Source organism: Strongylocentrotus purpuratus, unplaced genomic scaffold, assembly GCF_000002235.5.
Source record: "Strongylocentrotus purpuratus isolate Spur 01 unplaced genomic scaffold, Spur_5.0 spur5_scaffold_17, whole genome shotgun sequence".
Lineage (NCBI taxonomy): Eukaryota > Metazoa > Echinodermata > Echinoidea > Camarodonta > Strongylocentrotidae > Strongylocentrotus > Strongylocentrotus purpuratus.
Window position 1 is genome coordinate 26,192,179 of NW_022145602.1, and position 16,733 is coordinate 26,208,911.

The 16,733-nt window shown below is 38.0% G+C and overlaps 1 protein-coding gene across 1 annotated transcript; it reads left to right on the top strand.

The window, feature by feature from the left end:
- The first annotated feature begins 9,940 nt into the window (after positions 1-9,940).
- Positions 9,941-16,440, top strand: LOC578134 (cytochrome P450 2J6). Its single transcript, XM_778323.5, has 5 exons — positions 9,941-10,792; positions 11,384-11,471; positions 13,172-13,580; positions 14,021-14,483; positions 15,474-16,440. Exons 1-5 carry the CDS (start codon positions 10,411-10,413, stop codon positions 15,647-15,649), a joined length of 1,518 nt encoding a protein of 505 aa, XP_783416.2. The 5' UTR covers positions 9,941-10,410; the 3' UTR covers positions 15,650-16,440.
- Positions 16,441-16,733: the final 293 nt, after the last annotated feature.

Consider the following 16,733-nt stretch of genomic DNA (forward strand, 5'->3'; position numbering starts at 1 on the left):
TCTGCGGACTTCAAGTAGTCTGAAAATATCTTGAATCTGACAAAGTCAATGGTTAAGCCGATTGAATCACCCCACCCGTCATTGTTGGAAGGGTATACACAGAATAAGGGGGATAATCAGTGATAATCGTAACAGCGCTTTCTCTTAATCTGAACTTGAATTTTTAAGCCGCTAATTTGGAGGGATACCAAATTTGGGCTCACATCGCAGCTGTAGGATAAGCAGATTAAAACAACAAACAAAGTCAAGTAGACACCATCATTGGTTTGTGCATGGTCATGGATTTCATTAGCGATGGATGAGATTTTGAAATTATCTGGATTAGAGGCAGTATAAGTAAAGCGCTGAATCAGTTGGGTGGGGTATGTCGAGGGCGGGGGGATTCCAAGCTTAATCACATACAAAAGGTGACTCCGTTATATCATGGAGTAGTTCCATGGTTAGGTGTTGGCCTACCCAATAAGACATTCTTTTTTTTTTGGGGGGGGGGGTCCATCTATTTCATTAAAGACCGTCAATACTACTGGGCCAGAAGGGATTAGACCACACAGCGAGGTCATTGACATGTGGCTATCTCATTAACTCAGCCATCAACTAACATAAGAAGAAGAGGATCATGGGGGACCAACAGGCACCGATTGGGGGAGTTTTCTATATAGAGGGAGCAAGTAGCTACAAGTAGGACAGTGGGGCTTTAAAATAATGAAGACCTCTTGACTTGGATTGGTGTTTTTTTTCTTCTATTTTAATGCTTCCATTAGTCAATGGTGATCATGAACATTTTATTTTTCATATAAAAACTGATATAAAACCGCCTAATAATAATCAATAATAAGGATACCAGGAATAAACGATATTTGGGACTGTAAAGCTATTTTCTGAAACATTTCAATTCAATTCAATTCAATATTATTAAAACTACATAAAATACAAGTAAAAATACCAACAAATATAAAATTACTAACATCATGACAATAAATACTAGCAAAACTTGGTTTCAAAATGAATTGGAACAAATGAAAGATTAAAAATCTTGTAAAATGTCATCCCTTCGTTGAAAAAAAGAAAATTATATATTTTTTGATATTGCTTAAAGGCATTCAGTTTGACAATGTTTCCAGTTTTACTCATTTGAGATGCATGGCACTACGAGTTATGTGTCTGTGATATGGTGTAATATTGAAGCCCTAAAAAAATATGCTTTTCAAATGCACAATTGAAATACGTTGCACAAGAGACGTCATTTATAGCTGACGTATTACTTCAATTCATTTCAACTTTATTTTACTTTGCAATAAAAATACAAATGATCAAACACATTCACAATACAGCAGGATGTATTACATGAACAAAATATCAAATAATATTGCAAAGGAGGGTAGCAGCCAGAAAAGAGAAAAATAGTATAATGATTGTTAATAATAATAATAATAATAATAATAATAATCCGTTTTTGTTTATATAGCGCTCAATACACCGATCCAACGATGTGCCTAAGCGCTTTACAGATATATTATTACCCCGGTCATCGGATTCAGGCTTACCCGCACACAATGTGTGCACATTTTCCACTTCCTGGGGAGCATTCTAGCCAGTCGCCATTTTACAAGCGCACACTTGCTCGTCCAACCACATGAACATTCGCATCCTAAAAGTGTACATACATGTATACTGGTATATTATAAAAATGACAACATAACAAATTACAGAACACAACAAACAACAACGGAGGAAAAAAAGAGTTAACCAAATTTTCGTACCTCGTTTTTTTTTTTTAAAGAAATAACTTGCTGTATGAAAACTGTTATGCATGTACTCTGCTCAAATTTCATAGTAAACGTTTTTTCTTGTTTATTTGTACCTATTGACTGAATTCGTTCTATCCCTACAGGAGCTATCCGGCTCCTGTCAATATTTGAAAGTACGAAAAACCTGAGGCTCTGCAAGCTCCAAAGAAAAACCTTATTTTACGGGACAAAATAACAGTGCTTACATGTGTCGCGAGAACGTCCTAAGCCTTTGCTAAATCTATGTCAAACATTTGCCTTTCTGAACCTGTGAGCATCCACGCGCTATCTATTTAAGACCATTTTGTGGTAGGTGCATGGTAAGACTTTTTAACACAAAGTTCAAATTTGCTTCGTTCTTACAATCCATCTTTACACACCTGTGGTAATGGCTATCAAAGCATTTACAAAAGGGTTTAAAATAAGCAAGGTGAGCTGCGGTTTATAAAGCCAAATAAATTCAAAATGGTGTCCACAAGCTAACACCTAAGGTGTAGGTTAATAAGCCAATTCAGACACTGTTTTGGCGGGAAATATCACGCCTTTGTCAGGTATAGTTATGGTCTTGCGTTCGAGTCCTAGATCAATAAACAAGGACCAAAGAGACCACCCTTCCTGGACTGTTCATGTTAGCATACGCCTGTCAACTTCATTTTCTACCCCTCCAGGTAGCAATCAATATTCATATTTTTAAATGATATGTTTAAGGTACTATGTCCCATTCGCAGCCAACTTCAAATTCGGTAGAAATTTGCAGGAATTATGAATATATCACGTATACACGTCCTTTCTGTGAAATTTGAACGTTAGCAGCAATATTCAAATTATGCAAGGAAACCCGTTTACTTTCTAGACTTCACTGTTAAGACACTGTTGAGTAAGATCAACTAAAATAATTTAAAGCACCAAGCATGCCAAGTAATGAATTATGGGTAAAAGTTTATTTTCCGTCATTTTGATTTTTTTTTAAATTTATTTTATTCGTGTGTATTTCTGTAAGTTGATCATCTCTACAATGTAGAATCACTCTTCGTAATAATGGTAGATGAATTGAAGATGATGGGGGGAAACAGAGAGGGTGGGGTGGTTATAATGATAATCGCATAAGTCTGACACTTGATAAAAGCACTGTTTGCCTTTCAGTCGTCTTACAATAAGTCAAATAAATACAAATGAAATCATCCTATCATAATGCCCCCCCCCCCTCCTTTGTGTTAAATTTCGGGTTTCTTCCTCGATGTTCTATTTTATTAGACCCGTTTACTAATGTGTTCATGTTTATGCATGTTTCTCTTTTGAACCTCTGAGCAGCGTTTCACGAAACGGTCTTATTAGGGATTTTTAGATTTGACGACATAGTGGACTGCTACGCGTGACGTCCTTATAAGGCACTGTGATGTCCTTTTAAGGCAATGCCAGTGCCTTATAAGGACGTCACACGTAGCAGTCCGAGTTCTCGTTGTGCAAATCTAAAAGTCCCTATTACAAGTTCGACGACAACCCATTGAAATGAGTGGATTGAATTAAGCATTTTTTTCAGTGGGATGTCGGTGAACTTGTACTTGTGACCAAATGGCATCTCTTCATTATGGAATTCACTATGCATGCATTGGTGTTGCTATGAAGGGAAAACCTCTCGCAAGATTCTAATTTGGTTGTCAAGAGAAACATTAATTTTGTTTAAAAAGTACATATACAAATGTATGTTTTAAAGCTATTCTAGTTATGATTCTGCACTCTATATTTACTGATCGAAATCTGTCGACTAACTTCAAATATATTTCTCTTCCTCCAGACCATTTCTCTCTCATTTTTTGTCCACTCCTTCTTCCCTTTTCAATTTCCAGCTCTTGACTTCAATGCTCACTATCAAAATGATCACCATATTTCTTTATTTTCATTTTTTTTTGGTCTTATGTTGTTCCATTATTTTCTCCCCTACAATGTTATATTGTATCTCTTTCTTCTGGTGTGCCCCTCCTTCTCAAGGTCTCTTGACAAACAAAAATTCCAAAGACAAAGTCTTTAATTCCATCAGTTCGTCTTACATTTCGCTTTGTCTTGAAATCCTTTTGCTCTCAAGACCCAATTCTGCCCCTCTATTTATTTACTCTTCCTCTCCTGCCTTTGCACACAGGCAGGTGCATTTTCAAAAGGAATAATTACGTAATCATTGTTGACTCCTGGACGTAAAACCAATCAATTTCTATTGTCTCACTGGCACGGCGCGTGGCACTCTGACGGACTTAAATAAGAGGTACTCGAGAGGGATTTTTTAAAGATTATAAAATAAGTAGCCATAGAGTGTTTAGCTTCGGATTCTTTCGAAAAGCACTCTATTTCGTTAATCCAATCGAATGGGTTTAAAATGGGAGCAAACTGTCAACAACAATTAAACAAGAAAGTTTCACACCACCATCTCCCCCCCCCCCCCCCCCACCAAAAAAAAAGAGATGATCTACAATGATTTCGATTTGTCATGTACATGGACTCATATTTGTCTTTCAGGGCATTTTAACTCTGCGTGCGGTAGATTATTATGCCAAATTGATAGGCTATGTTTTTTGTTGTCGTCCCCCCCCCCCCAAACACACACCCTTCGAATTCATGTTATGTAACCTATTTGCCAACGACTTGCAGACGATCCTGGAATCAATATTTGCTATCCGACAGATGGTCCGCACGTGGGCTTTTTAAATGTCTTCTTTTTATCTTTTTTGTCTGCTTTTCCCCTCCTTCTAGTCAATTGACAACGATCAAAAGAAGTTCTACTGGATTGATTTCATCTATGGTCTACATAATCATGATACTCTTCTGTATTGAGTTATTGACTGAATCAATGGCGTAGCGTACGTGATCCCCTCCTCTTCTTCTTTTTACGACGCCTCCGATGGGGGTGCACTGGGTTGAGAAGGGTATTATTGTCCCTTTTTCTCTTCCCCTTCCCGTTCTCTCGTTCCTTTTCTTTCTGTTATCCTTTTATTTTTCTTCGCCATTCTTCGTTTTCTTCTCTCCTTCTGATTATCGTCAGCACGCGACAATCGCGTGCGGGTAATCGATATCATCGATCTCAGCAGGTTCTTTTCGCGCGCGAAATGTTCTTTGTATCACCAAGCTCCTCCTACTTTCTTGTAACTACTTAGCCCTGTACACACTTAAGCAGGGCTCCCACTTAGCCGAATGGGAACCTTGAGTCGTGGCGAGCTGGCGCGATCTTATGACAGGCCGTTTTATTATTAATTGATATCAATAAATCAATTCTTGATATCAAGAAATAATTTTACGTTGTAAAGCAATGGTAACTCTTGATATCAAGAATTCGATTTCGTGATATCAGGAATTCAATTTCGTGATATCAAGAAATATGTATTAAAGATAAACTTGAGTTTTGGTAAAAAAAAGAAAATGAATTCTCACAGAATCTAACGAAACTTACACTAAATGTTCAAGATTACAAATAAATGTCATGTGACAAACAATTTTGGAAGAAAATGTATACTGGCTGAGTTATGAGCGTAGAAAGATAAGGAAATCAGGGTAGTTCTATAGCCCCGACACCATGTGTGTTGTCCCATATACATCTTTCTGTGTAAGTGATTGTTACTTTACCAAGACCGGGCCCAAATTATGATGATTTTGATGACTCCAGAACCTTGCATTACACACCATTACTTACATGCTATATGAATAACTTTTCTGATCCATTCCACATCTTTTCTTTCACAATGCAATCGCATTACCAGAACTCAAGTTTATCTTTAATGATCAAACTGCTTGCCATAAGATCACGCCAGCTCGCCACAACTCGAGGTTCCAACTCGGCTAAGTGGGAGCCCTGCTTTACTAACATGGTTGGTAACTAATGAACATTATCTTTTTCCTGTCGGAGAGTCCTGGCTCAACCACTGTGAAAATGCCTTTTACTGACCGGTGAAAAATTGTATTATGTGACTTTACGTGGGTGGCTTAAAGTGTAGCAATCATTAATATATCTGTTCCCCCTCCCTCTCCCATCAATAGAAGGAAAAAACAGAAACACTAAAAGAGTAGAAGGGGCAAATGAAGAAAAAAAATGAAAGAAGAAAGAAAATACAGAAAGACAAAAAAAGGGATTCCTTTTTTACGTCTTTCCTGTTACTCTGCCATTTCATTTTGTAATAATTCCATTGGTTTCATGAAGAGTATATACCATTGACTGATAAAGTCGTTGATTCGGATTTGCTCTGTACTAGAATGTGTTCAGATCACCAAAAGAACCCCAAAGAAAGGTTTAGTCAGTTAATGGTACATGCTAATTCTCTTCTTGAATTAAATATTTGACAGAGTTAAGTGGCAGGGTAATATTAAAGACGTGAACAGGAATCACTATTTTGTCTTTCTGTAATTTTTCTTTCTTCTTTTATTTCTTTTCTTTCCATTTTCCCCTTCTCTTAAAAAATGTTATTGATGGGGGAGAGGATGGGAACAAACGATTGCTGATTGCTACACTTTAAGCCAACCACTTAAAGTCACATTTTCACCAAACAATAAAAGGCATTTTAGCAGTGGCTGAGCCAAAACTCTCTGACAGATAATAAAGATCAATTTTTATAAGTTACCAACTTTGTTAGTAAGCCTACTGGGATAAGTAATATCTAAGAGGTAGGGCGAGATTGGTAATACAAAGAACATTTCGCGCGCGAAAAGAAGTTGCTGAGATCGATGATATCGATTACCAGCGCGCGATTGTCGCGTGCCGACGGTAATCAGAAGGAGAGAAGAAGAAAGAAGAATGGCGAAGAAAAAACGAAAAATAATGAAAGGATAAAAAGAAAGTAAAGGAACGAGAGAATGGGAATGGGTAGGGAAAACGGAAAAGAGGGCGATATGACCCCTCTCACCCCCCCCCCCCCCGATAAGAGGTGTCGTACAAAGTAGAAGGGTTGTAAATCTCATATTATTCCGAGTGAGACCAGCGCCCCCATCAAGTGCCCGCCCTCCTCATGCTCAGGCTACACCATTGATTCCGTCAGCTACTAAATACAGAAGATTATTGACGGAATCGAGGGCTTGGGTCATTGAGGAGGGCGGGCACTCTAGGACAATCAACCCAGTAGTACTTCGTTTGATCATTGACTCGAAGGAGAAAATTAGATAAAAAGAAGACATTGTATTACAGTGATAATATGGTTGCCAACAAAGAACGGCTAGAGCGGGAATAAATTGTTTAATACGATGATCTCTATCTTAAAATTCAGACGTAATTACATTGTATTGTATTTGACACGATTGATAAGGTTGTTTTGATCCATAATATCTCATCATTTATCTGTTTAAATTCAAAGATGGTTCTAATGGGATTCATTCATTGATTAATTGAATGTTGCTATACATTCAGATTAATCAGAGCGGGAACTAAAGAAATAATCCCGTCTAGACGGTCTAGTTACTAATACCAAGTTTTAATTGATATGATCGCAGATTAAGAGAATAATTGAAGCCCGATAATCATCGAAGAATACATTCAGTTGCTTGAACAATACGACATAATCGGTTATTGATACCTCATAGAAATTCACTCTTTAGACCTTTTATAGACACTCCCTTCGACATCAATGTACGTAAAGATAAAGTTGAGTTCTGGTCATGCGATTGCTTTGTGAAAGAAACTGTGTTGTTGCGATTGGAAAAGGTTCATTATGTAGGAGATAAGTATTTGTCTATACTGTGAGGTTTTTCTACCATCATAGTGATGAGAAAATGGCCCAGTTTTGCTTAAAGTCAAATGAACTCTTACTGTATATAGAAATGTGTATATCTTAGAAAAAAAGGTCCCTTGAAAAGCATGGCTCTTCAAATGCCCTCAAATTCAAAGTTTTGCAAGAAACTGCTAAAGGTTGTGGGCCACAACTTCCATGCCACATGTTTGTGTAGTCCCATATACATGTATGATTAAAATAACAGTGCATTTGACTTTTAGCAGAACTGGGCTGATTTTGTTATCATTTTCATAATTACAAAAACCTCACCGTATGCATCAATACTTATTTACTACAGTTATGATCAACAACATTTTCCAATCGCATCCACGCAGTTTATTTCACAACACAATCGCGCGACCAAACTCAAGTTTAATCTTTGAATAGATTGATAATAATAATAATAATAATAATAATAGCCTAAATAGTCCACTCCAAATTTTATTAAACCGAAACGGAAATTCTTTTTGCCCAATTGATCGTGAGCCCGGCAGCCACTGAGCAGCGCCAGATCGACGTTGCTCTATCCCTTATTGTTGAACGCCAAACAAGCTAGCAACAACTCCCATCTTTTAATGTCTTTTGGTATGACGCGGCCGGGGTTCGAACCCACGACCTCCCGGTTGTGAGGCGGACGCTCTACTGACTGAGCCAACACTCCGGTGTTGTCAAAGGAAGTGTCTAACAGATCTACAGTGCGAATTTCTATGAGGTATCAATAACAGATGATGTCGTATTGTTCTCTTAATCTGCGATCATATCAATTAAAGGTTTTAATAGTGAATTTCTATAAGGTAGACAGTACCGATTATGTCTTATTGTTCAAACAACTGAATGTATTCTTCGGAGATTATCGGCCTTCAATTGCTCTCTTAATCTTCGATCATATCAATTAAAACTTGGTATTAGTAACTAGACCGTCTAGACTTGATCATTTCTTTAGTTCCCGCTCTGACTAATCCGGATGTATAGCAACATGCAATTAGTCAATGAATTAATCCCATTACAGCTGTCTTAGAATTTAAACGGATAAATAATGAGATATTATGGATCAGGATAACCTTATCAATCGTGTCAATTATCATGAAAGTGCGTCTGAATTTTAAGTCAGAGATCATGCCGTAATTTACAATGTAGTCACGCGCTAGCCGTTCTTTGTTGGCAAACAATCATCATTGAATATTTTGGCAGCAAACATTAATGATATCAAAGGATGATGAGGATGAATTTGGCATTAGGTCGCAAGCATGTGACACCCATTTGAATGTAATAGGCATATGATTTTGCATCAACAGGCTTATCAGATAATATTAAAGGAGAAACTAGTCCACCTGATATTTGTGTTTCACTGATTACAAATCAAGAATTTCCTATTTGTAATCGGATATTGCTCAAACTTTCACTAATGGTTCTCTCTATTATTTCTAATTGATGACGGAATAATGATTATTTTGTTCCGCACAGGGGTCGTATAGAAACAAGCTTGCAATGACTTTATTTAGGGTGCATGTATGATTTTAAAAATTCTTTAGGGAAACTAGACATTTCTGATTTTTGTTTTGATAAAGGACAAAATAGGGTGAGGGAAGCTCACTTGATACGCCACAGAGTTGCCAATTTGTGTCTGATCAATCGCAAAATCAAAATTTCATAACTTTCTGATTTTTAATCGGATTTTGCTCAAACTTTCACTGACATGTTTCTCTCAATGTTAAGTTTTTCTTGATTTATAGAGAACAGTTTCAACGTTGTTGTTATTTTTTTTCCATATTTTTCCCTCCACAGGGATTTTGTTGATTTCATGTGTCAAATGAAGTTTCAACGTTGTTTCCCAAGGGACATCATTTAGCAATCTGTAAGAGTTGCATATCAAAATCCAACATGCTATTCATGTTTAAAGGTAAAGACCAGTTATGGTCATGCGATTGCATTGTGAAAGAAACGTTGTGGAATTGATCAGAAAAGGTTGATGATCTAGCATCTAGCATCTAGCATCTGCAAGGTTCTGGAATCATCAAAATGATAAGAAATTTGGCCCATTCTTCGTAAAGTTACAAGCACTATACACAGAAAGATGTATATGGGACTACCCTATATCTCTCACAGACCATGAGAGAAACACATTTACCAAATATATGAATTAGTAGGCGGTTTCCCGGCAAATTTTTTATCATCATGTATTAGTCAACACAAGTCATATTCTTTCACATGATTGGCAATGAGAGCTTCCATTTCATTTTTTGAAATTGGGGCGTTTCCAATACTGGTCTTTACCTTTAATATGTCATGCAACTTGTGATGCAACTAATAGGATTATATCTGGAAATTGTATTGCAATCACATATTTTCATTGCACAAGAATGACAACACTGCCAGCGATTGTGCTGCTTTAATATGCCCATACATATCGCCGGATTTAGGCCTATGGAAACTATGAAAACAATAAAAGTTACTTTTTGGGCGACAAAGCTGTAAATAATTCTTCAGAGACAACTTGGGATCACAATTAATAAAAAAAAAAAACTTAAACGGAAAAAAACTTTATATTATGTTCATAATTTCATTGACAGTTTGACTGAGTCAACTGACCATAAAAAAGTCGATTTAGATTGCCCAGTGAAGCGATGTGTACGTGTTTACTTGCGATATGCATATTCATTTATTTTGTTGATTATCTTTTATCTCTGTGGTTATTTTTTGACAATTATTTCATTACAGAATTATATCTGAATCAGCTAGGTCGAATAGGCAACTCGACCTTTGGACTTCGGTGTATGATAACTCACTGTGCTGCTTTCCTGGCACTCCTGCTACTTTCGCACGAATAAACTAATAAATGCATTGACAATCTGTATTGTTCATTATCTAAGGGAAGCGATCTAAAGATGGCGGGGATCGTGAGCGTCCTATCTGTAGTAGTGCAATCAGTGGGCTCCCCTGCACTGGTTGTTGGTGGAATAACAATCCTGCTGTACCTGATCTACCAGGTCTTCTACCAAGGGGGGAAGAAATATCCCCCTGGTCCGACGGGTCTACCTGTATTTGGAAGTGTGTTTAGTTTGCTCCTCACGAAACGACAGCAGCACGAAGTGGTCAACGAATGGAGTCATAAGTATGGACCCATCTTCGCATTCAAAATGCTCGGGACCAGGGTCTATGTTCTAACCGATCCTGGTCTAGTTTCGGATGCCTTTCACTCAAGTCCTGATATCAATGACAGGATGTCTATGGCTATTGCAGATGAAATTACGGGCAGACCTAATAACGGTGAGCATCTGTTGGTAATTCTCCGGTTTCTGCCCGAAGTAGAAAAAAGCCAGGAAACAGAATAGTTACAAAATAATGTTAGGGTTAAGGTAAGGGTTAGGTTTACTTTGAAACTTTAGGGTTAGGGTTAGGTTTACTTTTAAACTTTAGGGTTCTTTAAAACAACTTTCTTTTTTTAAAGTAGGCATACAATTTGAATATGTTGGTAAATCTGTATTAGTCATATCGTTAGACGGTGATTGTTTAGCACAACCATGTTTCCGTCAACCGGTTCAACTAAAAAAAAAAAGTTTGCAACGGACTTTCGAAAGATAAACCTAAAGGCCCGAATTCACAAAGGAGGTTTGTCGACAAACCTATGTTTATGTGCAGTTATGACGCGTCGAGGCCAATCTCTTTTAATTGTCTTGCTTTATCACCTGATGAAATGTGCGAATATAAAATTAGATCGTTTAAAAAGCTTTTTATGAGACAATGCACTTCTAGCAGAGTTTATATTATTCCAAGCACTCAACATACTTTTCCTAATCAATAGGAATAGGACTATCATAATGTTATGATTATTCTTTTATTTTATTTCCATTTTTTCAGGCTTAGTGGCCTCAGTGGGTGAAGTATGGAAGGAACATCGTCGCTTCTTTCTGACAGTTTTCAAGAAGATCGATTCGGGTGTAATAAGGTAAAAGAGACTTTCGATTTACCTCTCGCAGTCCGGCTCGCAGTTCGTCAAAATTAGCGATAATATGATTACACAGATACGTTGAACAATTCAATAGCCATGTCCATAACCTATTGAAATGCGAGAACATTAGAATGACGTATTGCGTATTAAAACTCGATTTTACGTATGAAATAGGTATTTTAGATTATTATCTATATCAGGCTTTCAAGTGTTACAATAAATCAGTGTATTCAATATCTTTACCGCAGTACCCGGATGACTGACCAATATTGTTTTTGTATTACTCAGTCATCCGGGAATTTGAACTTTCGATATCAAACACACAAAAGCCAAATTTTAGTCAAATTTTATTTCGCTAGTCAGCCTGGTATAGACAATAATAATATTATATGGCTTTTTTTTCGTGTGCAATAATATATTGCTCTCGCTATAAAAATATTGGACTCGTTTCCGACTCGTTCAATATTGTCCTTGCTCAAGCAATATATTTTTGTATCACACTCAAAGCCATTCAATATTATATAATTATTTATTTTGGCAGTATACCATAATATTTTAGGAATATTTATTGCCATTGTGTTTATTTCAAGGTAGTCTTTACGAACATGTTTTTTTTAACATTTCCATTTAAGAATTATATTGTAGGGAATATAGGGCCTATTTTTTGCCAAGTCAGAGATGTGGATGAAACACAAGAGCGGGGAGGGGGGGGGGGTGATCAAGTTAGCTCCCTTTTTGTGTTCCCTTCCCCCTTTTCGATTTCTTCCCTAAGTTCTGTCATTTACTTGTCTTGCATAGATATGATTTTTATTGATCACGTGACTTGCTGTTAACCAATCAATGTTCAAATTATTTTCTTAAGTCTCACTATTTCACTCCGTCCCGCATGCATGCTTACGAACATGCCACTGACTAGCTTGCAACAAATGAGTTGCTTTTTTTGGAGATAGCAAAGTTACATTTCAGTTCAGTTTCAGTTTCAGTTTATTTTCATATTTCACATGTTGTATAATACATCATTACATTTGGCATGTTACATTTTTGTATTCATTTTTGGATGCATTTATACAAACAAAAAGAATATGATGGAGCCTAAAGAGAAAGCAATGCTTGTAGGTCATAGGCTCCGGAAGTTATAACAATGATAATAGTCTCGTGTTTATTAAATAACGTAATTGAATTAAATTGAAACTTATTATGAAGAAAAGATAAACAATGTTCATATACTTTTATACATGCTCGGTCTTCCGTTATGGTACAACGGTAAATTTCCTTCAGTTATCTGACTGGAAAATTACGTCATTTCGTGACATCACTGATCCTATTTTCAATAATATTATGTCTTACTTTAGAAACCGCAAGCCTCAAAACGGGCCAAATCAAAGAGGCTAAATACACTGCTTTTAATTCTCTTACGAGACATCAGTTAAATCCATGGGGTCTCAATCATTACAATATCATTTGTATACACATGTAGTTATCACGGCCCTGTCTCTCAACATGGGTCCCATCTTATAAACAGTATAAACCTATTTGCGATTGATATCAATCAATCGTAACTATGTAGAAAGGGGACTGCAACTTGTGATTGGTTGGAGAACTTGCGATTGGTTCGGATCGATCGTAACTCTTTATAAGACGGGGCCCTGGGCTATATCTAATAAAATGGTGCATTATTTTCTTTGCTCATCTGTCAGATTTGAAGAAATCATCGGCTCGGAGGTCGAAAGATTCTTGAAGGAGGTAGAAAAGAAAGACGGCGAGAGCTTCGACCCCTGCAACGCGATCAACGTCGGCGTCGCTAACATCATCACCCGGCTCGTCACCGGTGTCAACTACGACCACGAAGACAAGGACTTCCAGCACCTCATCGACTGCTCGGATCGCATCTTTCAAATCATGGGTCCGGCCGGACTATTCACTCTGATTCCAATCCTCGCAAAGATCCCCTCACCGGTCAAGACAGAGATCACAAACCTCAGTTTAGAGATTCTCAAAATGGTCAGGAAATCGATCGAAATTCACAAAACCGAGTTTGATCCGGAAGAACCGGCGAGGGATTTCATCTCATGTTACTTGAAAGAGATGCACCGACGGAAGGAAGAGGTATATTAAAGCCCCACTGTACTAATTATAGCTACTTGCGCCCTCTATATAGCAAACAATGCCTAATCGGTACCTGTTGGTCCCCCATGATCCTCTTCTTCTTATGTTAATCGAGAGCTGATTTGATGAGATAACCACATGTCAGTGACCTTGCAGGGAAGTCTAATTCCCCCTGGCCAAACTAGTGCAGACGGGCTTTAAGATAGTTATTTCGATATTTAATTAGAAAGAAAAAAAGGAGAGAGAGAAAACATAATTTCCTAAAAGTTATAGACTATTCGGCATTAGGCGTATGGTATTTCGAAAGCAATGATTAACAATGAACGACCTAACACCAATAAGGCAGCAACTACTACCTAAACACAATTTTGATTAATGAACGGAAACGCAAAATGTTGTAAATTGCCAGAATGATTTATTTTTCGTCACATTGCTTTTAGAATGATCCGGGAACATTTGATGACATCAATCTACTTACTAGTAGCTTCGACGCGCTCATGGGCGGCTGGGAGACATCGACCACCGCTATCTCCTGGATGACTTTCACTCTGGCCGCTCATCCTGAAGCTCAACGTCGAGTTCGTCAGGAGATCCTCGATGTCGTCGGCAGTGACAGGTTCCCACGTTTCTCGGATCGTCGCTCCATGCCGATCACGGAAGCGACGTTGGCGGAGTGTACGAGACTCCGTCCCGCTGCCGCTATCCACATCCCCCACATAGCATCACGTGATTGCAAGCTTGGAGGGTACGATGTCACAAAGGGAAGCGCGATCACGACCGATCTGTGGTACCTGGCACTCAGTCCGAACCTTTGGAAAGATCCTCAAGATTTTAAACCTGAGAGATTCCTAGACGCAGAGGGACAGTTCAACAAGAAGCTTGAACCGCTGCCCTTTGGTTATGGTAAGGACGGTATTGTTGCTCTGTCTAACTCTCGACTCTCATCGTTGAGTGAATAATGATGCATAGTGTATTGCTGCAGAACAGTAACAAGGGAGGATCATGGATTTGAATGAAAGCTGGACAGATAGTGTATGGTTCGTGGACCAAGATTAAACCAGTAAAATTGAAATTTCACACAACTAGTCAAAATAGGACCACAGATTTTGTCTCTCAGACTTGTAGATAAGTCAATATGTACATTTTTCAAATTTTCAATCTAATTGTTCTTTGGTCTCGTCGATTGTGGGTTTCGTTGAGCACCGGCCTCGTAGTCGGTCCTTGAAACACGGTCCTCTAAATTGTAAAATTTAGCCAAAATTTAGACCAAACGGAATAAACGATATTAATTTCTTTAAAACTAAAACTGGAAATTTTTGCATGCTAAAGTCAATATTATTGACAGGTAATTAGATTGGGGGGGGGGGGGGGAGCTTTTGAAGGCTAAAGATTGTTAAATACATGGAAACCCCTTCAGTACACCCCATTCCCCCTCCCTCCCTCTCTCTCTCTCTCTCTCTCTCTCTCCCTCTCGCTTTCTCTCTCCCTTCCTTTTTAGGTTAATTAGTGGGATGTCTAATGCATGGGGCATATACCCAAAGTCATATTCCAGGGGGGGGGGGGGGAGGAACTGGGTCTTTGTTGGAAAAGAAGGGTAGAAAAATTGACGTCCAGTGATTAGAACTTATCACGTATAAGGAGCTTTAAAGCCCGTCTGCACTAATTTAGTCAGGGGGATTAGACCACCCTGCAAGGTCACTGACGGGTGGTTATCTCATCGAATCAGCTCTCAATTAACATGAGAAAAAGGGGATCCTGGGGGACCAACAGGCACCGATTAGGCATTGTTTGATATATAGAGGGCGCAAGTAGCTACAAGTAGTGCAGTGGGGCTTTAACATTAGTTATGTTTCTGTTTTGTTTTTGTTTTTTCTCATCCCTCCAACCATATAGGTAAGAGAGTGTGCCCTGGGGAGCAGCTAGCTCGCATGGAAATATTCGTATTCGTGACGTACCTTCTACAGAACTTCTCACTTACCTTGCCAGAGGGTGCCCCGACGAGCAACAGTGGCAAACATGGCCTCACCAACAAACCCAACCCTTTCAAGATAAATGCCAAGAAAATATGAATTAAATTATCTGTAAAAGCCGGAACCGTAAATGCGTTCTTTATTTGATTTTATTTCTGCATTTTTGAACATAAACTAGAAACACATATATTGTCAACAAAAGTTAAAAATACATATGTAATCATAACATAATATACATTAATTAAATATATATGCCTTTGCAAAATCATGTAAAATTGGAAAATGCAGTAGACTGTGATCTTAGATCTAGAACGTGTTGCCAGGTGTTTGGAGAAGCAGTATAAACAACATATCAAATGTTTAATGTTTAACGGTTAATTTCCTCTCGATTTCTCAGTTGAACATTACCAATTTCACAAAACTTGGTGGTATTTATGTATGTTTATGTAATGTAAAAAAAAATGTTTGTAAACCACTGACTATAATTTTTAGTGAGATTTGAACCTTCAAATTAAGGTCGGGTGAAATCCAAATATAAGTTGATTCTTGTTGATGTGCAGGGCTGCATACAACTCATATTTTGTAATTCAAACATATAAATATATTTCATAGATTTTTCAATATTTTTTTTAGTGGATAATTTTCTCTAACCTGCTAAGCTCCATCCTAAAAAAAATGCTCCAGATCTCATTCATCTTTTGACATCATCTTTAGTGAGCTATAATTCAAGAGACAGTGGTATGTAACCCCCCCCCCCTGACATAGCAACTCATATGTTGACATTGTATGGTCTATTTTGAACAGGGGGTCAGCGTTGTCATAACACTGTCTCTTGTTAGCTCATTTATGAGTGACAGATGATGTCACAAGATGAATGTGATCTGGAGCAACTATTTACACACTAAGAAAAAATGGTGCAACTATGCACCTTTAGGGGTTCAAACCGATGCAACAATAGCAATCCTGCACCCTTTAAAAGGGTGCCAGATTGAACCTTTTAGGGGACATGTTAGTACCCTTTATGGTACAATCCTGCACCTTTAGGGGTGCAAACCGATGCAACAATAGCAGCACCTTTAGGGGTTAAATCCTGCACCCTTTAAGGAGGGTGCCAGATTGCACCTTTTAGGAGACATGTTAGTACCCTTAATGGTTCAATCCTGCTCCTTTAGGGGTGCAAACC